Source organism: Centropristis striata, chromosome 17 (assembly GCF_030273125.1).
Source record: "Centropristis striata isolate RG_2023a ecotype Rhode Island chromosome 17, C.striata_1.0, whole genome shotgun sequence".
Lineage (NCBI taxonomy): Eukaryota > Metazoa > Chordata > Actinopteri > Perciformes > Serranidae > Centropristis > Centropristis striata.
The window spans coordinates 207059-230745 of record NC_081533.1 but is presented as its reverse complement, the minus strand read 5'-3'; the positions used below and the strand labels follow the sequence as shown (position 1 = coordinate 230745).

The 23687-nt window shown below is 40.5% G+C and overlaps 1 protein-coding gene across 1 annotated transcript in view; it reads left to right on the top strand.

Moving 5' to 3' along the window:
• LOC131990107 (scavenger receptor cysteine-rich type 1 protein M130-like) overlaps positions 1-23687 on the top strand; it is a 40471-nt gene that overhangs the window by 11838 nt on the left and 4946 nt on the right. Inside the window, exons 6-8 of the mRNA XM_059355510.1 lie at positions 4544-4858; positions 4952-5239; positions 23313-23627. Coding sequence (XP_059211493.1) covers positions 4544-4858; positions 4952-5239; positions 23313-23627 — 918 coding nt within the window. The remainder of the gene's footprint in view (positions 1-4543; positions 4859-4951; positions 5240-23312; positions 23628-23687) is intronic.

The window sequence follows — 23687 nt, the reverse complement described above, 5'->3', positions numbered from 1 at the left end:
TCGTATTAATGTGAACATTAACAGTTAGTTTACACTCAACTGATGAGAACGATAACGGTTCAAGTTAAAGCTAGCTAACAGTCACTTAAAGAATGATTTGTACAGTTTATTATACAATTTGTTTTAGACACATTCAAGATCAGTTTGTTGTTATTGATCCAGTCCACCACCTGAGTCATCTCACTGGCTAAATTCACACTGAAATCATCAACTGTTGCTGCTGCTACATATATAGTGGAGTCATCGGCATACATTGAGATATGAGCTTTGCTTAATACAAGTGGAAGGTCCTTAGTAAATATAGAATAAAGGAGTGGCACCAGGCAACTGCCCTGAGGGACTCCATGCTTCACATTAATGATATCAGTATAGCTTCCATTGAAGTACACCATTTGCTTTCTATTACTTAAATAGCTGTTGACCCAGAACAAAGCAGACTGAGTGAAACCATAACTTTTTAGTTTTTCTAATATTAATTCATGATTAAGAATGTCAAATGCTGCAGACAAATCCAAAAGGACGGCACCTATAATGTGTTTCCGTTCCATTTCCTGAAAACAGTCGTAGCAGTTGAATGTTTACTTCTATATGCATGTTGAAAATTGGTCATTAAATTATTTTGGGCAAAGTAAGACTGAATCTGTTCATGTACAATTTTCTCCATTATTTTACTTAGAATCGTCAATAGGTTAATGGGTCGACTGTTGGTCTCAGACAACGGTAGTGTATTATTTATTGGTATAGGCAGTTCTTTGGATATTTTCCATGATTGTGGACACTTATTTCCTTGAAGCAGTGATTAATAATGTGTGTGACCATAGGTGCAATTAGTGCAGTAATAGGTTTGAGGAGTTTACCATCAAAGTCATCAACTCCTGGAGATTTATCCTCGCATGTCATCAGCATCAGTTCAATTTTAGTAACTCTAACTTGATTGAATTCAAAACTACACTTTTTGCCTTCCATAATCTCGGCTATTAACTGAAGAGATAAGTCTATATTATTGGACAGTAAGCTGACACTACTTTCCAATTTATCTATTTTTGTCATGAAGTAGCTGTTTAAATGATTTGCTATGTCTACTGGATTTGTGAGAAAACCTCCCTCAGTTTCCTCTTAATAAATTGTTCAAGGTTTTCCATAAGTGTTTGCTATCATGTTTGATTTCATTGATTCTATCTTCATAATACAATTTATTTTTCTTCTTGTTAGACTTGGTTACAAAGTTTCTTAGTTACAATAAACTTGCCAACAAAGTTTCTTAGTTTACAATAAACTTGCCAGTCAGATTTAAGACCTGATGAAATTGCTGACAATTTAGCTTGATCCCTTTCCTTCATATATCCTTTTAGTTCTTCGTCCAACCATGAGGTGTTAACATTTCTAACTGTAAACTTTCTTACTGGTGCATGATGGTTCACCACTGCCATAAGTATTCTATTGAGAGCTAAAAGTGCTTCCTCTGGATCTTGCATTGAGAACACCTCTGACCATTCAGCATTCTTGATATCTTCCTTATATTTGTCTGGATTGAAATGATTGAAAGATCTTTTGTTTAACATCTTAACACCAGGCTTGGGAACTTTTGTTTTCCTTACGATAGCTACAAGGTTATGTTCACTACAACCTATAGGGACAGATATGGAGACAGAACAAACCTCAGGTACATTTACATATATGTGGTCAATACAAGTAGCAGCTCTGGTGCCGTCACCCTTCAAACTTATTCAGGTGGGTTTCTTTACTACCTGCTAGAAACTACAAGCAGCACATGTATCCACAAGTTTCATTTTCATTGGACAACAAGAGGAATTCCAGTCTACATTCATATCACCCAAAAAGTACACTTGATGATTAGTACTACTCACAGGATTTGTGATATCCTAGATCATGTCTCAATAGCAGCTATTAGCATTAGGGGGCCTGTAACAGCATCCTAGTAATATTGGTTTAAGATGTGTCAGATGAATTTGTAACCAGAGTACTTCAGTATCAGATGTCATCAGGTCATCCCTAACTAGAGCAGGTATATAACTTTGAGTATAACAAGCAACCCCTCCACCATTTGAATTCCTGTCTTTTCAAAAAATATTATATCCATTTATCATCAATGATGAATCCTCAAATGTACCGTCCAAATGAGTTTCTGACTGATGTGTAAAGTATTTAGCAACAGTACATCAGCAACTTCAGTCAATTTATTCCTGATACTGCATATGTTCAGGTGGGCAATTCTAAGCCCTTTCTTAGGCAGCTTATCAAACATTACCAATTAAACCTTCCAATTTAGAAAACCCATTATCATAGCAAAATTGCCAACTAAAATTACATGCTGCAGCCGTAGCATAAACACACACTAACATGCACACATATAACAAGCACACATACACAAACACATAAACACACACTGACATGCACACATATAACAAGCACACATACACAAACACATAAACACACACTAACATGCACACATATAACAAGCACACATACACAAACACATAAACACACACCCACATCTATTTGTCCTTCAACATTGTGCGGCAGCCTAGTGGCTGTGTTGAAAAATCAAATTATAATTAAGTTTGCCCCTTTACCTCCCATTTTATAGCAAAGCCTACCGAACTAATTCTCTCCTTGCAAAACAAACTTACATTCATTCAGTAACTCTCGGACAAAAGTATTCTTCATATTCTTTGTTTTATTGTTGTTTATAATATTTTCTAACGTGTCGTGGTTCTTTTGTTCCTAATAACTTAAACAATAATCCAAACATAATTCCAAAGGCCAACATCATTGTTCCCTAAATTGAAACCAAGTGAAAAAAAACAACATTTCATTAAACCACCAATTTTGGAGAGCCGCGGTGGCCTCAGTCGCCGTGTTGAACACCTGCTCCCCACCATTAGTAAACACCTTCAGCCTCGCTGGATACATAAAGTCAGATTTTATTTTCCTTTCACGTAATTCCTTTCGTATCCCGGTTTACTGGCTCCTCTTCTTCATTACTAGTGCTGAGTAGTCTTGGTTGAAATAAATCCTCTCATCAGCATACATGATCGGGGCCCTCTTCTTCTCCCAGGCCGCTTGGAGAACTCTCTGCCTTGTCTGCCAGGTTAAGAACCGGACAACTATTGAACCAGGTGCCTCTCCATCCTCTGGTTTCTTTTGGGGGGATCGGTGCGCAGCAATTATGAACAGTTTGTTCCCAGGAATGTCCAGCTTTACAGATATCAGCTCATCTAAGAATTTCACCATATCCGCTCCCTCAGACTCCTCTTTCACCTGGTGAATCCTCATGTTGTTCTGCCTCGATTAGCTCTCAAAATAATCAAGTTTCTCAGCCATGAGACTTTGTTGTATCAGCAGATGAGTCAATATTTAATTCATAGTTGGCTCTTTATCCTCCAGATCACTGATTCGTTGTTGTGCGGCCGAGATTTCTCCTTTCATGCTTTTAATCTCTGCCTGCATTTCTTTTACTTCCAGCTTTAACTTAGCTATTTCTTGTTCACTCTTTCTCGAGTGCTTATTGAAATCAGCACGGAATGCACCAAGTTCAGCTTTTATACTCAGCATCAAACTTTGTAGGTCAGTTTCTTTGTTCTCCATTTGATCTCCTGCCATTGTTTTCGGCAATTGTTTGCGCTTCTGTTTCGTTTCCGCCTTGATCTGTACAGGTTTAGTCTCTCCCGAGTTCATGCCACCACTGCGCGTTTGATATAGTTTTGCAACTTTCAGTCATTAATCTGCATTTCCACAGGGTTTTTTCAAAACAAATTACAGCTCAACACAGCCACTGTCTCTCCGCTCCGCTCAGCCGTGCCTCATCAGGTATGACAGGATGTAATGATTTTAACTCCTGATAATGTATAAAGGCAAAGATTTTTAATGAGGGACAGGTCACATGACTTTGGGAATGGCTTGGTTTGATCTGCTAGTGTCCAGCAGCAGGTTCTTTGGTTGTCACCATAACAGGCACCAATGACCTGCTGGACACAGTGTTGATCAGCTCAGCCAGTCAGGACCCGTCAGTATCTACACACCTGCATGGTGTTCATCACCATGGCAACTCCTTAAAAGGAGGAAGTCCAACCCCATCACTTTTTTATGAGGTCACCTTTTTGGCAGAGATACAGAGTGAAAGAGGGAGACAGAGGAGAAGACTGTCAGGAAAGGGCTCCGAGCAGGATTCCACCTGGACCGCCTGCTGACTTCTGTTATTCTGGAAACAGATTTTTATCCTGTGCTGTAGATCTCTCCTGAGCAGGAGGAAGAGAACAGATGATCATGTTGTGTTGTTGCTTGCAAACAATTTGAAGCTTTTTAAAAATGGATAACAGAAATGAGTGTAATACATGTAAATGTAGTGGGAACATTGCAGCAGTCTCTGGTGTTATAAAGATGCGTTCTGTAGTCAGTGATGAACTAATGTTGGAAATGTGCTGCAGTCCAGTTTGATTCACTGGATTATAGTTAGAGAGTCTCTTTTTATTCTGTGTCTGGTGTCTTTTACCTCTCTGTTTCTCTTCTCTCTCCTCTCCAGACTCTGTCAGGCTGGTGAATGGGACCCGTCTGTGCTCAGGCAGACTGGAGCTGAAGTCTGACCAGTCTAACCAGAGCTGGTCCTCAGTGTGTGAAGCTGACTTTGACCAGCAGGATGCAGAGGTGGTCTGCAGGGAGCTTGGCTGTGGGGCTCCTTCAGTCCTCCAGGGGGCACTCTATGGAGAAGGGGAGGCTCCAATGTGGACAAAAGAGTTCCAGTGTGGAGGAAATGAGTCTGCTCTCCTGGACTGTAGAAGCTCAGGCTCAGATAGAAACACCTGCTCACCTGGCAGAGCTGTTGGACTCACCTGCTCAGGTAGAAGAGGAGCTGCAGCTTTCATTTGGTTCATTTCTGTTCTCATCAAACTCACTTTATTCTTTTACTGATGACTCTCTTGTTTGTGTTCAGAGCCTGTCAGGTTGGTGGGAGGAGACAGTCGCTGTGCAGGAACACTGGAGCTGAAACATGAAGGAGAATGGAGACCAGTGAATGATTACTCTGGCTGGACCCTGAAGACAGCAGCAGCTGCCTGCAGAGAGTTAGACTGTGGTTTTGCTGTTTCTGTAGAATGGATAGAGGAGTCCTCACGCAGATCTGTGTGGTGGATCAGACCTGACTGTGTCCATTCTGGATCTGCTCTGAGGGAGTGTGCATCTTCAGATTCCTCTGAGTTAATCCCGGGTCTCACCTGTTCAGGTAAGCCTGTCAGTGACATCATCTATGACATCATGAATGAGAGAAATGTTTCCAGTGAGTTCCTTCCTCTGTCACAGTGAAAGTCAGTGGTTTATAATCTATATATGTTATATCTTCATATTTGTCTTTGTTTATCCTGTATCTCACCTGTTCAGGTAAGCCAAGAGTTTCTCTCAGAGTATTGTAAACCCGGCTGCTAGCAGAGCTTTAGTGGACTCACATCCTCGTATCAGGGAGGATGAAAACTGATTTTGGGCAGATATTTGAAAAAAAAAAACTGTCTAACATTATAATACAGTGAAACTAACTGCGCGATTTGTGCAACACACGCACACACACACACACACACACAGTTCTTATTAATGATCCCTAAACACACACACACACAGTTCTTATTAATGCTCCCTAAACACACACACACACACACACACACACACACACACAGTTCTTATTAATGCTCCCTAAACACACACACACACACACACACACACACACACACACACATCCAGGACGTGAACCACGCCATCCTCTGACTTGAAGTTTTTTAAGTTTTTAAGTTTTTTTATTTTGCACAAATAAGACAAAAGACAAGGATAAAGAGATAAGAACAAAAGGAAGGTGCAAGGTAGCGGCAAGAAACCCAAAAGGGCTTCTACAGGCCTCTACCTATATTAAAATTCACAAGTTAAATTAAAACAAGTAACTATCACACAAAAATAAAATGAAATAAAAAGAGTATAAAAATGAAGCAAATTATAACTATATTAAAAGTAAAATAAAACAAAAGCGTAGAAATGTGTGTGTGTGTGTGTGTTTGTGTGTGTGTGTGTGTGTGTGTATGAGGGGCATTTTATGCCAGCACACTATACTAAAACGTGTGTACAGCGCCTATGCAATGACATCAAACGTCTAACGTGCGCGTGTAAATTCCATTCACTTTCAATGGACAGACAGGCGTCACGTAGGCGTCACGCAGACGATGTACACGCGTTGTTGCACATACGCCTACGTGACGGCTGTGTGACGGGTGAACTACGCCTCAAATACGTGACATGAAGACCCGCGTGACTGTTAAGTACAATTCTACATAGGCGTACAGACACGCGTATTGCGAGTACACCAGATAACATGGGTGACGGGTGAAAAGTGCCACTAGCGAACGTAGTGGACGCCTGTGTGTGTGTGTGTAACGCGTGTACGCCTATAAAAGTTCAGCCGTTACACAGAGTCTCAGCTTCACACGAGTTGTGAAAGCAGAACTTATAGATGAACTCCAAGCCCCAACAGAGCTGTCAGGATATTTCTATCATTTTCAGGCCCGTTTTTATTTTCTTGATGATATTTAATGATAGCAAGGGTGAAAGGGGTAATTAAAATAAATTCAGCTACTTAAAAATATTAATACTAAAGTGCGACGCTCACAGCCAGTTCCCAGTTCGCTCTTGGACATACAGTTATATATATATACAGTTATTACGCATCAGCTGTAATGTACAAATTGAATATTAAGTAGCCATACGGACCTGTCCAATGAATAAGGATGCTTTTTGAGTAATTTTATGCGCTTGGACATACAGTTCATTAAGCATCAGCCGAGGCGTATACTTAAATTGCATTTAGGTAGACTGAAACAGCCTAAACTGTGTAATAGGTCTCTCTTGGTAAAACATGGATTGCTTTAATTGTGAAGCGAAGCGGCTGTTAAACTCAAAATTCGCCATCATAGTTTGATAAAAACATATTTTGTTACAAAAAATGTAAACACGTAGCCTATGTAAGAAAGGATATAAATGTATAATTGCATTTGTAACTCGGCCCTTGTGACCACCCTGGAACTCTTCGTTGACGGGTGGTCGTTATATTTGCGGCTCGCACCGCGTCGTGCTTTATTTCTCACAACGGCTGGCGGCTCAACCTTAAACAGTACAAGTAAACACTGGCGTGAGACAACAGAAAGATTAAAGGCCGGTGTTGTGTCTTTAATGGTTTCCACACTAACTTGTTGCCGTAGGCTATGCACATGTTCTGTTACGCATGAGCTGTCCGTGGTACTGAAACAACAATCGCCGTTAATGTGAGGATTCTGTCTGATGTTGTGCTGTTCCTTAACACCTTATCTACTGTTTGGGTTCATCTGTAGTCGGCACTTTGTGCAATAGAATGATTTATTGTGCCGTGCGATAGAGCCGATACGCATGTTTTGTCTTTACTGTTGTATTGTGTACAGCCTTTATAGAGCTCTGTTGGGAGAGCTTGTGTACGGAAGCGCATTGCATTCACTGGATTAAAAAAAAAATAGACACCTTTTCTCGTAATTACGAGACCCTGATCTCATAATTACGAGATCCTCGTAAGATAAAGAAAAAGGAAACGCCTGTAAATCCTCTCTCAGTGGCAATGATGGCGCTATCGCAGTTAATCTGCTACTACAACCTTCTCGGTTTGAGATACTGGGAAATACTGATGTTTCTTAAAAATGAGGATGGTATTAATATTAGTATGTCAACACTGCGTGACAAAAAAAAAGTCCTGTATTAATAAATACTTATTATCAAGCATAAAAAAGAGGGAAAAAGTATCATCATGCACTAGTATAGGCTACTGTTCTCTGAACCATGCACGGTTCACATTTATTAACATAATTATTATTATTGATTATTAATCATAATCATAACTAATGCCGGCGGGTGAGCCTGATGTTTGGGAAGGCCACATGTTATACACAGCGCCGGGCAGAAGTTGACCGGGCGGAGCCCGTTCACCGGTGCTGCTGATCGCTTCTGAAGTAAGCTACTTTCATGTTGTTTATCTCATCACCATGGCAACGCAGTAGCTGCATCATAATAAATCCCTGGAATATAGGGGAAGCTTGCTCGCGATCGCAGCTCCTTTGATGAGAACGCGCACAGAGCACAAAGCTCAGAACCGGACAATGCTCGGCTGATGCTTAATGAACTGTATGTCCAAGCGCATAAAATTACTCAAAAAGCATCCTTATTCATTGGACAGGTCCGCATGGCTACTTAATATTCAATTTGTACATTACAGCTGATGCGTAATGAACTGTATGTCCAAGAGCGAACTGGGAACTGGCTGTGAGCGTCACACTTTACTATTACTATTTTTAAGTAGCTGAAATTATTTTAATTATCCCTTTCACCCTTGCTATCATTAAATATCATCAAGAAAATAAAAACGGGCCTGAAAATGATAGAAATATCCTGACAGCTCTGTTGGGGCTTGGAGTTCATCTATAAGTTCTGCTTTCACAACCCCGTGTGAAGCTGAGACTCTGTGTAACAGCTGAACTGTTATAGGCGTACACGCGTTACACACACACACACACACACACACAGGCGTCCCCTACGTTCGCTTGTGGCACTTTTCACCCGTCACCCATGTTATCTGGTGTACTCGCAATACGCGTGTCTGTAAGCACGCCTATTAATCAGACTTTATGCTGGCACAGGCGACGTGTTTTAGGCGTTTAAGTATAGTGTGCTGGCATAAAATACCCCTGATAGTGTGCTGGCATAAAATACCCCTGATAGTGTGTGTGTGTGTGTGCATGCGTACCTGTGCATGAGTGTGTGAACTACTTAGTGACCTGAGCAATCAGAGCAGCCACTCAATTGTTCTTGTATGTATTCAGAGAGGAAAACTGTATTGAACTATTGAATTGATCATTCCAGAGTATTGATCCTCTGTATTTTAAGGAGAACTGCCCGAGGGTCGTACGATAGTGAGGCGGGTGTAATCTTGTTAGTTGTCTAGTTTTGTACTTATGTAATTGTGAGTTGACATGGAAATATTCACTCAAAGCTTTAGGAATGGGATTTGGAATATACATATACTTAAAGATAAAAATGCATATTTGGTATATATTGATCTGAAAATTTTCATTTTCTTGAGTTTTTGGAAAGGGGAGCAGAAAGATCCAGTCGTTTTGAAAATGTGGCAGTTCCAACAAATCTTTTCTGAAGAAGATAAATACTATGGAGGTTGGAGGCATATGTACTGGCCCTAACAATGTTACAGCATATAAGATGTGGATAAATCAAGCTGTAATATAAAGTCAGTAGACAGATTAACCAGGTCATGAATTTTCCTGATGACACCAAGCGATCTGTAACTTTACTACAGACCAGGTTGATGAGCTCTTTCCAGCTTAATCTCTCATCAACCAGAACTCCTAAAAACTTTGTGGAAGTAATCTGGGAAATTTCTGTTACATTGATTATAATTTTTGTTTCATTTTTGCAGTATTTCTTGTTTCTATTAGCAAATATAATAAAATTAGACTTTTTTATATTTAGAGATAATTTATTAGATTGAAACCATTTTGAAATTTGTTCCATGCCACTGTTAGCATCGGAGATAAGGGAATTAAGATTTTTATTTGCTAAGATCACGTTGGTGTCATCAGTAAGTTGGAAGATACAGCAGGAAGGTCATTAATATATATGAGGAACAGCAACGGTCCCAGAATAGAACCTTGAGGGACCCCACACATTATTTTAGTCCTGCCTGATACTGAACCATTCACAAATACATATTGTTCTCTATCATATACATAGCTGCACAACCATTTCAAAGTCTGTTCATGAAAACCATAATGCTTCAGTTTTTTTATTAAAATTTCATGATTGACTGTATCGAAGGCCTTGGACAAATCTAAAAAGATACCAAGAGCAAATTCATTGTTATTCATAGCTTCATAAAGTTTGTCAACAAGTTGTAATAAGGCCATGTATGCCCAGTGTTTCTTTCTAAACCCATATTGGTGTTCATAGAGGATATTTTGTGCATCTAAATGTTCTAATATTCGCTTGTAGACCAGTTTCTCTAAAACCTTAAAAACAGGGCAGAATTGATATTGGACGGTAATTTGTAAAGCTACTAGGGTCCCCAGATTTAAAAAGAGGAATAATTTTAGTGACTTTCATACTTTTAGGAACAACTCCATTTTCCATAGACTTTCCACAGATGTATGTGAGGTTGTACAATATGAAAACCAACCTCCTTAAGCAGTGATGCACTTATTTCATCATGACCTGCTGCAGAATTATTGAGATCAGCTATTATTTCCTGTACTTCAGTAGCACTTGGTGGATCAAATTGCAGTACAGAGGGATAATGACCATGCAAGTAGTCAAGTGGACTTCCAGCTGTCTTCTTGATTCTACTAGAGAGAGAAAACCCACATTAACAAAAAAGTGATTAAAACTACAGGATATATCATACGGGTTGATTATTATTATCCCGTCACTCAAAAATTGTGATGGGAGTGCAGAAGATGCTTTTGTTTTGTTGAATAATAGATTGATGTTTTTCCAAGTGGATCTAATATTACTAGCAGATTCCTTACATTTCTGAGTGAAGTAATTCTTTTTTGATATATGAAGTAAGTGGGTGAATTTGTTTTTATATTTCTTTAATTTGTAGAATTTAATAGGCATGGGTTTGATAAGAATTTTTTATATAATTTGTTTTTTTACAGAATATTTTTTTAAGCCAGTGGTAAACCAATGTTTGCCATAATTAGAGTCCATCTTTTTATCATATTTGACCAGGGGAAAACATTCATGAAAGACTGAATTAAATTAGTCCATAAAGACTTGATAGGCTATTTCTACATCAGATTCTTTAAGAACATTTTCCCAAGATATATCACCAATCAAAGATTTAAAACGATCCATTTTTTTCTTGTTTAACAGTCTGCATTTGTAATCGTTAGATGTCTGTTTGTTTGCATTAGCAAATGTAAACTGAAATATTGGTAAATGATCTGAAATATCTGCATATAGGACACCGCTTTGAGTTTTATGACCTAAAGAGTTTGTAAAAATGTTATCAATTAGAGTAGCAGAAGTACTTGTTACTCTGGTGGGCTTATAGATCAAAGGGTACAGATAACTGGAATACATGGTATTCAAAAAATGTCCTGTTTGTGTGTTTCTCACTCATGAACAAATTGATATTATAGTCTCCAAGCAGATAACATCATTTTCCCTCCTTGTTTATCAGATCTAGTGTAATTGAAAGAGCCTCAGAAAAGTGATCAATATCAGTATCAGGAGGACGATATATACAGCCAATTATCACGTTTTCCACCAAAGTAGGAACAAGAGGGGATTTCCACAAAAACAGATTCTGCAATAACAGATTGAGATTGTAACATAAGATATTCTCAATGGATAAAGTGGATATCTTTATGCAGAAAGAGGGATACTCCACCTCCTACTCTTAACTCTCTGCACTAATGAACAGCATTATAATTGGATAAGTCATAGCTAGATTCCACATCTTTAGCCAACCAAGTATCTGAAAGGCCAATAACAGAAAATTCATGTTCCAAACTTGACAAGTAATGAATTAAAAAGTCATAGTTCTTAGGAAGGCTGCGTATATTGAGATGAAAGGAAGAAAATACATTTATACCCAATGGGAGAGCACGACAGAAGCAGTTAAACTGACTCTCATCATAATATTTACAATTTGCTGACCCATCTATTGCTAAATTTAAAAAGTTTGAGTCAGGGTCATAACAGCCATTACACTGCAAATCATTTTCATTATTGATTTTAAATGGATTAAAGACTAAGTGATCGGGGTAATTGTGTTTTTTTTTATCCCAGACAAGAGGCTAATGCATTCATTATTATTGAGACTATGGAAGGGAAACAGTGATACATTCATCACATGTCCAGTGTATCCAATTATTAACATTTAACTCATTAGTGGGTGTACATTATTGATGGAATAGACGTTGGCAAAGTCCACAAGTGAAGTCCAAGAGTTTCACACATCTCTGACATTTTTGACAGATGTTTTTTAATGTCATGAGATGTGATCAAATACTAATATGAATGAGATACAATGGGGGGATGATCCGGTTCATGAGTTATACAGATCTGTTATTTTTCATGGACAATCAGCTTGTCATGCCGCAAGTAGGCAATGTCCCCACGAGCACGAGCCTTCATGGCTGGCAAGAGTTCCTTGTGTTCTTGCCTTACAGCTTCAGTGTAATCCTCATTAATGTATATGTTTGATCCCTTGAGATTTTTTGCCCTCTCCAAGATGGCAAGTTTGTCCTTGAATTTGAGAAGTCTGACAATGATCGGTCTTGGTCTTTCTCTGTTGGTAACAGGTTTCCCTGTCCGGTGCACGTTCCATTTCAATGCAACGCTGGTCCAGTTGTAGCTTCTCAGGGATCAGTTTCTGTACCTTCTCTTCCGACTCGGACCAGTTTTCATTTGTAGTTTCTTGGATACCATCAATGACAATATTATTTCTTCGTGATTGCCCTTCTAGATAATCTGTTTTCTCTGTTAGTGATAGGAAAAGGTCATTCCTTTAGATATATCCAATTGCATTTTAGAACTAATCATGCTGTTTGATTTTTCCTTTGCTGTCAGGTCTTCCACGTCTTTCTGAGTGAAATGGATGCTCTCTCTCAGCTCACTGAGTTCTTTGGAGAGTCCATCCACTCTTTTGTTTGATGCATCTACCAAGATTTGCATGCAGTTCTTAAAATTGCGTTCTTGCTGTTCTAACAGTTGAGTGAAAAAGTTTTCTGTTGATCAAGCACATCACGTACCTGGGCAGGAGACACCATGTCTTCCTCTTTTCCTGGGCGTGACATGATTTACTGGCCTCTGGTCCAGAGCAGAGCCTCCTCCTAATGCTCCTCTGTTTTGCTGTATGTTTGTCTCACAGTAAATCCTCTCAGTTTCTCTCACATTTAAAACTTGACTTTGAATGATTGTGAGTTGAAGCGTCAGAGTCTCCGGTTTTGTGTCAGCAGCTCCGATGTTTGCAGCGTCTCTGTGTCGCTCCCCAGCTCCACTGCTGTGGGCTGGCTGTGCTGTCTGCTCGTCTCACCTCACGACAGATGCAGCTGTAACAGAATTCAACCCAAGTCAGTGAGGTAACGTTGAGCTCGCTAGTATTAATGTGAACATTAACAGTTAGTTCACACTCGACTGATGAGAACGATAACGGTTCAAGTTAAAGCTAGCTAACAGTCAGCAGCAGACATTTGGATTCATGGCTACAGCTCAACGTTTTCCTCTACCTTACTAACTTTACTCCTCTTTATCTCCTTTAAACATAACAAGGCTGCAGTCAGATCTCTCCATCTCATTCTGTCATTGGCAACATGCTGCAGCTTTTCTCAGTACAGGTGCATCGTCTCCAGCAGCTCGTCCAACTCAGACGCAGCAGCTAGCAGGCTGTTTCTAACTCTTGGTGGCTCCGACCCCGCCCCTTATTTCAAGCAGTCATGCACACACACTGAATCTGCATCATGTTCCATATGCATAGAAATGAGACCACATGCTAGTTTTTACACACGAAAAAATGATTTTAATTTCATGTAGCTGCTTTTAACATCAACATGAAAAAGAACACATACACCTTTTGTTTCATATTCATGTGCAAGTTCAGTTTGCATTGTTACATTGTGGTCTCGTTATATTTGTTCAAAGACAGGCAGGTACAGGGTAATAAGTGATTATTATATGGAACCAAAAATGATAACATTCTCCACTACAAATGGTTACAGGTAGACATTCAAAGCACAGAGTACTTATTTCATCTTCCTCCGCTCTCTCTCCTTTTTACATGTATGTATGTATATATGTATGTATGTATATTTTTAGGGACCGAGGACTAACGGTGTGAGGACCCTATTGAAATTGGTCTGTCTATTACTATTATTTTTCTTCAGAAAAAGTAATCGCCTTTTTGGGGGCTTTATCATATTCAAAAACTCACCAATTTTGTAATATACATAAATCTCCGCTGAAATTTACGTATTCTAGTGGTCCCGGGAATGGGCGTGGCAAAATGACTCAACAGCGCCCCCTTGAAAGTCAAGAAAATTCAGCCCCTCGCACAGTAATGTCGTAGAGACAGGAAATTTGGTACATACATGTATCATGGCAAGACGCACCAAAAAGTCTCAAGAACCCATACACTAAAATGCACAGGAAGTCGACCATCTTAGATCGAAAATGGCATTTTCTGCTGTTTTTTGTCATTTCCACGTCGCATACTTTAACGAACTTCTCCTACAGATTTTACCCGATCAACTTTAAACTTGGTCAGTAGCATCACAAGGCCTTTGGGATCTAAAGTTATTGAAAGCTTTACTGCCACTCACACTATGTGGGCATGGCATTCCGGCAAAATAGGGCGTCTCGCCATAAAACACGAGATCGTCATAAGTTTCCCATTCTTTGTCCCATCTGCTCCAAACTTCTCATGCTTCATCAGAGTCCAGCCCTTAACACTTCTACATAACAGTATTTCATAAAGCCCCGCCCCTTATGCTTTATCCACGCCCCCTTTCATCAACTGACCACGTTGCATACTTTACATAACTCCTCCAACAGATTTAATCCCATTGCCTTCAAACTTGGTCAGGACCATCACAAGGCCTTGGGGAACACAACTTATCAAGACCTTTACTGACCTTCACAATATGTGGGCGTGGCATGGCGGCTAAATATGCCGTCTCGCCATCTAACATCAGACTGGATAACTTGGCCATACATTGTCCAATCTGTCCCAAATTTCTCACACGTGATGAGGGGCCAGCCTTGAACACACCCACGTGTCAATATTGACCCACAGACATAGTGCCCCCCGCTGGCTATAGGAACTAACATGTTTTACACCTAGCCCGAGTAGTAGGTTTCACGTAGCGACACGAAATTTGGTACACACATAAAGCATGTAAAGACGCACCAAAAAGCCTCTTGGACCCATACCTCAAACCCAACAGGAAGTCCGCCATCTTGGTTTAAATATCGCACAAGTCATCGTTTTTACCCATTTCCACGCTGCATACTTTAACGAACTCCTCCTACAGATTTTATCCAATTGACTTCAAACTTGGTCAGTAGCATCACAACACCTTTGGGATCAAAAGTTATTGAAAGCTTTACCGACGGTCACACTATGTGGGCGTGGCATGGCGGCTAAATATGCCGTCTCGCCATCTAACACCACACTGGATAACTTGACAATATATTGTCCAATCTGTCCCGAATTTCACACACGTGATTCGGGTCCAGCCCGGAACACACCCACGTGTCAATAGTGACACACAGTCATAGCGCCCCCTGCTGGCTACAGCAAGCCATATGTTTTACACCTACCCCAAGCAGAATAGTAGGACACACGCCATTTGGGACGCATAGGGACTGAGCCTACAGCACCGCGCCCGACGTGGCCTCCGCTGATGTCGCCTCCCCCGACGGCTCCACTCGGCTCGGTCCCGTTCAGTCCTGTTTACAGGCCTAGTTCCTATTATCCTGGAATTGTTTTGGCCTTTTTGGAGCCTTTATCATATTCAAAAACTCCTCAAATTTGCCCCATACATAAATCTCGGCTAAAAATTACGTATTTTCGTGCTCCCGGCAATGGGCGTGGTAAAATGACTCAACAGCGCCCCCTCGAATGTCAAGAAAAATTACCATAGGGCCCCATCCCTGCCTGTAAAACAAAAAACTTTTTTTTTTTTTTTTTTACTTTTTTTTTTTTTTTTACCGTAACATTTAGGGTTCAGGTCATGATATTGTCTGTATTTTGAGCGTAAAATAAAACGGATATTTAAAATAAAAAGAGTGATACAGGGTAAAATTCTGGAAACTATTGTTTCACAAAGTCTCCAAAAACAAAACATTGATATTTTGCAGGCATCAAATATCTAGCGAGTGCATCTGAGACCCTTGTGTCACTCAGAGGGGAGTTTCAAAGCCTTAAAGAAACTGCGCAAAATCTTGTCCAGTCATTGGGTATTCCGCCTTCATTTCCACAAAAACGCGCAAGGCACACCAAAATACACTTGAGTTATGCGAGGATGAAAGGCTATCGAATGCAGAGGAGCACTTCAAAGTGTCAGTATTTTACGCAGCTCGAGACATTGCCATTGCGCAGGTGACACACAGGTTTCAGGGCATGCAAGAGGTGGCACGGAGGTTTGGGTTTTTATGCCCACAGGAACTTTTGTCAAAATCCAGTGATGAACTGTATAAATCAGCAAGTGCTTTAGCAGACCAATACAAAGATGACTTGTCTGCGGATTTTCCAGAACAAGTGCTTTCATTTAGAACCGCATTCATGTCCACCATAAAAGAAATCGAGCGTGGCACACACTCTATTCATAAAGCACCACTCCATATTAGCAAGTGTGCCTGATGTTGCCACGGCTATTAAACTGTTTCTCACTCTACCTGTAACTGTCGCAAGTGCCGAAAGATCATTCTCAAAACTAAATTAAATTAAAATAAATTAATTAAGACTTATCTGAGAAGCACCATGGCACAAGAGAGACTGTCGGGGCTGGCCATACTGAGTATCGAAAATAAACGTGCTCTGGACTTGAAGAGGATGGTGTGGGAATTTGCTCATCGATACGCCAAAAGACAAAGCTTTACCGACGGTCACACTATGTGGGCGTGGCGTGCCGGCAAAATATGGCGTCTCGCCATCTAACACCAGACTGGATAACTTGATCATACATCGTTCAATCTGTCCCAAGTTTCACACACGTGCTTCGGGCTGGACCCGAATCAAATCCACATGTCAATATTGACACACAGTCATAGCGTCCCCTGCTGGCAACAGCAAATAACGTGTTTAACACCTACCCCAAGGCGGGGGAGAAGCCCGACTTGGCCTCCGCCGACTTGGCCTCCCCCGACGGCTCCACTCGGCTCAGTCCCGTTCAGTCCTGTTCACAGGCCTAGTTTCCTATTGATATTATCATTATTATTATTCATCTTTAATCGAGAAGGGAAAGAAAGACATGACTAGTAGACCAGTTAAGTTTATTTCTTGGAACATAAATGGATGCAGTAGTCCTGTTAAAAGGAGGAAGATACTATCATTTTTGAAAAATAATCAGGCAGACATTGATCTAATACAGGAAACCCACATGCAAGGTTTGGAAGCAGAGAAATTTAAAGCGGGATGGGTGGGACATATATTCCATAGCTCATTCTCAAACAAACGTAATGGGGTTCTGATTTTGGTTCACAAAAACATAAGTTTCATTTTGCCAAAGCCAACTAAAGATGCAGAGGGAAGGATTATCTGTGTTGAAGCAGTGGTCGAGGGAGTGCCTCTTGCATTATGTAACATATATGCTCCTAATAAGGGACATCCCAATTTTTTCCACAACATAAACAAAATACTAGGAGACACTGAGGGTGGAATTGTTCTATCTGGGGATTTTAATGAAGTTATGGACCCAGTACTGGATAGGAGTTTATTCAGACCTCCTCCCATGACTAAGGAGAGAGAGGCCTTACATATGTTGAAAAGTGATGTGGGACTAATAGATATATGGAGGTTGACAAACCCAAATGTAAAGGATTTTACTTTCTTTTCCCACTGCCATAAAACTTATTTCAGAATAGATTTTTTTCTAATAAGTACTTCCCTGGCAGACAATGTGGCTAACTGTGACATAAAGACAATCTCTCTGTCAGATCATGCACCAGTCGAGCTATTCATTAAGGCCAGTCTAAAGACTGAAAGGAGGGGGAGATGGAGACTAAACACTGGATTAATGTCGGAATCAACTTTTAGAAAGACAAAAGAGGAAGATTTTAAAAACCTTTTTTGAAATTAACATTGGTAGCACTGAAGAAATAACTACTGTGTGGGAAGCCTCAAAGGCATATATAAGAGGGAAATTCATAGCACAAGCTGCTGAAAAGACCAAAGAGAATCTTACCAGAATTAAAGATTTAGAAAAAGAGATAAAAGATAAAGAATTAGATCTGTCAAAACACTTTTCCAATGGGAAATTTCAAGAACTATGTAAGCTTAAATACTCTTTGCATGAGATTTATAACAAAAAAGCAGAATATGCACTTCATAGATTGAAAACAAACTTTTATGAAGGTAGAGGACAAAATGGGGAAATTATTAGCAAGACAGTTAAAGGAAAAATTCTCTGCTAATACCATACCAGTTATAAGGCAGGGCGATGCACAATTTTTTGCCGCTACAGACATAAATAGAATATTCCAACAGTATTATGAGAAGTTATACACACCTTCTATATCTCCAAATGCCTCACAAGAAGATATAGAACAGTTTCTCCTTAGTATAGAGGTACCCAAGCTCCCACCTCAGGGGGCAGCTGGATTGGAATTACCCATAACGGAGGGCGAAATAAGGGAGGCAATTTCTTCAATGAAAAACGGGAAGTCGGCGAGTTATGACGGGCTCCCAGTGGAATATTATAAAGCCTTTGTAGATACTGTTGTGCCAGTATTACAGAGGGTGTATCAGGAGATGTTTGATAAGGGTCGTGTTGCTCCAACTTTCAATGAAGCGGTAATCTCACTAATTCCCAAAACAGGTAAAGATGCTGCAGATCCCTCCCATTTCAGACCCATAAGTCTGCTCAATCTTGATTGTAAGATTCTTACAAAAATTTTAGCGACACGTTCACTATTGGTTTGACCGAGTATCATCCACCCCAATCAGGTCGGTTTCATGAAAAATAGAACTTCAACTGATAATGTCAGACTCCTGTTACACTTGATGTGGCTGAGTCAATCCCAAAATGCTCCTATAACTGCTATTTCTATAGACGCAGAGAAGGCTTTTGATAGGGTGGAGTGGCAGTTTCTGTTCTCCACCCTATCTCACTTCGGCTTCAACTCTAACTTCGTTAAATTGATAAAGATTTTGTATAAAGAACCCAAAGCAGCAGTGATGACAAATGGTATAACCTCCCCCTTCTTTAATCTGACCCAAGGAACCCGACAGGGATGTTCACTGAGCCCATTATTGTTGATCATCTTGTTAGAGGTTCTAGAAGTGTCTGTTAGAGTACACCCTGGAATAAGAGGAGTAAGGGGAGGAGACAATGAACATAAATTATTATTATACGCTGATGATGTCTTAGCAGTAATATCTGAGCCTTTAACTTCTCTGCCACATCTGATGGACACCATAAAATCCTTTTCAAAATGTTCTGGGTACTCTATAAACTGGAGCAAATCTGAGGCAATGCCTCTCTTCAAGACATGTTTTTCATCTATGGTGGAGAAGTTTAATTTGAGGTGGGTACGACAGGGAATCAAGTATCTTGGCATCAAACTTTCTGAGGATATGGACAAAATAGTGGCACTACACTTTAACCCCTTACTTTATAAGATAAAAACAAACCTTGATAATTGGGGAAAATTAAAACTAACATTGTGGGGAAAAATTAATGTTATAAAAATGATAGTTGCCCCAAAGTTCAGTTATGTGGCAATGATGTTACCAATTAAGATACCACCCACCCCTTTTAGACAATTGGACGATATAATAACACGTTTTCTGTGGGGTGGAAAGAGACCACGAATTAAACTGAGAAAGTTGTGTACACATAAAGAAAAGGGAGGGCTGGGCCTCCCAGATCTTAGATTGTATTATTTAGCTTTTGAGATGGCCAACATAGCAAGGTACTGGCCAGCTGCAGAGGGTAAAGCAGCTTGGATGGAGGTAGAAAAGGAGATATGCCTGCCTTTCCAACGCATAGAGGTATTATCACAAAAAAGGTCTAACATTACAAATCCAATACGTCTGCATTCAAAGGATGTTTGGAGCAAGGTACATGAAATGTTTAAACTCAAACACACTCCACAAAGATATTCATGGTTGTGGTATAATCCTGATGTCTGTATTGGGAAGAAACCTGTGTTTTGGAAACAGTGGCACTCTAAAGGTTTAAGCACCATTGATGATCTATTAGAAGATGGGGTGTTTTCGTCATATGATAAACTGTTGCAGAAATTAAAGTTGACGGGAAAAGATAAGTTTTGGAATTTTTTGCAGATAAGGAGTTGTGTTTCATCAAAGCCATACAATATTACTGTTAATGTTGTGATAGACTATATGAAACTTCCACTTGGAAAACGAAAAGCCTCACTATTTTACAAAGTTGCTAATTGTTCTCTTGGTAATGACTCTAACCAGTTAAAGATGACTTGGCAGAGGGACTTGGGTGGAGAGATTAGAGGTGATAGATGGGAAATAATTGTGGCTGATTGTGGTAAATATGTGAGAGAGGCAAGGGGTAAACTTACACAATATAATGTATTACATAGATACTACTACACACCATGGAGACTGTTTAGGATGAAACTACTGGATAATGACTTGTGCTGGAAATGTAAACGGGTAACTGGAACCCTTCTCCACTGTTTGTGGGAATGTGTGTTAATCAGACCTTTCTGGACTCAGATTCTAAATATTTTGAGGAACTGGCTCGGAGCAGAAGTCCCCTCAAGCCCAGAACTCTGTTTACTGGGGGATAAATCTCAGTTACCCATTATTGCTAAATGTAGCTTTTCTGTAATTTCGGTAGGCACAACAACAGCCTGTTGAGTTATTTTAAGGCGTTGGAAAGCATCAGAAATTCCACAAGTGAAAGAATGGGTCAGGACAATGACTGAAACTGCATCCTATGAATGTATCCTTAGTAGATTAAGTGATGACGGGGGGAGGGGTGACCCCTTGGGACAGGTTCTGGGATTACATAAAGGTAAATAATAACCCCCACTAGGATTCAGGATCCTGGTTTTGTGGTATTTCCCCCAGGGGGGATCTGGTAATATTGTATACCCCAGCAACATGTCTTTATGATGTGTGTACAGATATGATACAGGTTTAGTTTATATTATTATGTACTCAGTTTCTTTTGTATTTTCTGCCTTTTGAGAGACAGAAATGTGCTGAGACTGTCACTGTAAACTCTTAATAATAATACTTTATCTAATAATATAATAATTGTTTTTGTATGGAGATATGTACTAAGTTTGCCATGTACCTGAGCCTTGTAGAGTTGAAAAGTTCAATAAAAACTTGAATTAAAAAGAAAAGAAAAGGAGAGATAGTGCAGAGTATCTTCAGACCATCAGTCTCTGTCTTTGTCGCTGCCTGTTCTCCGGAGGGCACCGTCCGTTCGTCATGCGCCCTACTGTGCGTTCCCATGATGCTTTGCGCTTGGAGCGCCGCGGTGGCCTCAGTCGCCGTGTTGAACACCTGCTCCCCACCATTAGTAAACACCTTCAGCCTCGCTGGATACATAAAGTCAGATTTTATTTTCCTTTCACGTAATTCCTTTCGTATCCCGGTATACTGGCTCCTCTTCTTCATGACTGCTGCTGAGTAGTCTTGGTTGAAATAAATCCTCTCATCAGCATACATGATCGGGGCCCTCTTCTTCTCCCAGGCCGCTTGGATAACTCTCTGCCTTGTCTGCCAGGTTAAGAACCGGACAACTATTGAACCAGGTGCCTCTCCATCCTCTGGTTTCTTTTGGGGGGATCGGTGCGCAGCAATTATGAACAGTTTGTTCTCAGGAATGTCCAGCTTTACAGATATCAGCTCATCTAAGAATTTCACCATATCCGCTCCCTCAGACTCCTCTTTCACCTGGTGAATCCTAATATTGTTCTGCCTCGATTGGCTCTCAAAATAATCGATTTTCTCAGTGTTATGACTGTGGTCATATTATAGTTATTTTCTAGCAAACTGCATTTGTGTGTGTGCCCTGTGTTTTTGTTTTCCTTTTTTTATATGCAGATTGGAGTGTGCCATAGCCGTGGTGTTATTGGTGGAGAGGTTCCACGCCTCATTATTATGCAGATTGGGGTGTGCCATAGCCACGGTGCGATTGGTGGAGAGGTTCCACACCTGTGCTGGGATTGGCTGCAGCCGGAACCACATGGTTTAAGTGGAGCCAAGATGGCGGCCGTCGGTGGCAGCAGGCTTATTCCTCATCCTCCTCTTCTCCCAACCGGTTCACACCTTTTGAGTTAACTTGTAGTTTTAGACTTAATTCCCTTGTTTTGAACAGTAAGGGTGGGTTGCCAGGTTTTGTTTCTCGTTTTCTCTTGTTTAAGTAGGTAGGGAAGTAAGATTTTGTATCTTTTGGTTTTTCAGGTTAATTTCTTATTTTTAAGATAGAATTGTTTTGTTTGTTATTTTGGCTTTAGTCCACCCCTAAGTTGAAGAATATTTGTATTTACCTAAGTTCTCTTTGTAAATAAATATTTACCCATTCTTCAAACTTATCTTTGTTTGTGGCTACTTGGGAGATGGGGAAGATGGGGCCTTTTCATGTTGTGCTCTTGGCCCCCTAGACTGGGGCATAACACTCAGCCATGAGACTTTGTTGTACCAGCAGATGAGTCAATATTTCATTCATAGTTGGCTCTTTATCCTCCAGATCACTGATTCGTTGTTGCGCGGCCGAGATTTCTCCTTTCGTGCTTTTAATCTCTGCCTGCATTTCATTTCTTTAACTTCCAGCGTTAATTTAGCTATTTCTTGTTTCGTTTCGCCTGAGTGCTTATTGAAATCAGCACGGAATGCACCAAGTTCAGCTTTTATACTCGGCATCAAACTTTGTAGGTCAGTTTCTTTGTTCTCCATTTGATCACCTGCCATTGTTTTCAGCAATTGTTTGCGCTTCTGTTTCGTTTCCGCCTTGATCTGTACAGGTTTAGTCTCTCCCGAGTTCATGCCACCACTGCACGTTTGATATAGTTTTGCAACTTTCAGTCTTTACTCTGCATTACAGCTCAACACAGCCACTGTCTCTCCGCTCCGCTCAGCTCAGCCATGCGTCATCAGGTATGACAGGATGTAATGATTTTAACTCTGATAATGTATAAAGGGCTCCGAGCAGGATTCCACCTGGACCGCCTGCTGACTTCTGTTATTCTGGAAACAGATTTTTATCCTGTGCTGTAGATCTCTCCTGAGCAGGAGGAAGAGAACAGATGATCATGTTGTGTTGTTGCTTGCAAACAAATTGAAGCTGTTTTAAAATGGATAACAGAAATGGAGTGTAATAAATGTAAATGTAGTGGGAACATTGCAGCAGTCTCTGGTGTTACAAAGATGCGTTCTGTAGTCAGTGATGAACTAATGTTGGAAATGTGCTGCAGTCCAGTTTGATTCACTGGATTATAGTTAGAGAGAATCTTTTCATTCTGTGTCTGGTGTCTTTTACCTCTCTGTTTCTCTTCTCTCTCCTCTCCAGACTCTGTCAGGTTGGTGGATGGGACCAGTCTGTGCTCAGGCAGACTGGAGCTGAAGTCTGACCAGTCGAACCAGAGCTGGTCCTCAGTGTGTGAAGCTGACTTTGACCAGCAGGATGCAGAGGTGGTCTGCAGGGAGCTTGGCTGTGGGGCTCCTTCAGTCCTCCAGGGGGCGCTCTATGGAGAAGGGGAGGCTCCAATGTGGACCAAAGAGTTCCAGTGTGGAGGAAATGAGTCTGCTCTCCTGGACTGTAGAAGCTCAGGCTCAGATAGAAACACCTGCTCACCTGGCAGAGCTGTTGGACTCACCTGCTCAGGTAGAAGAGGAGCTGCAGCTTTCATTTGGTTCATTTCTGTTCTCATCAAACTCACTTTAT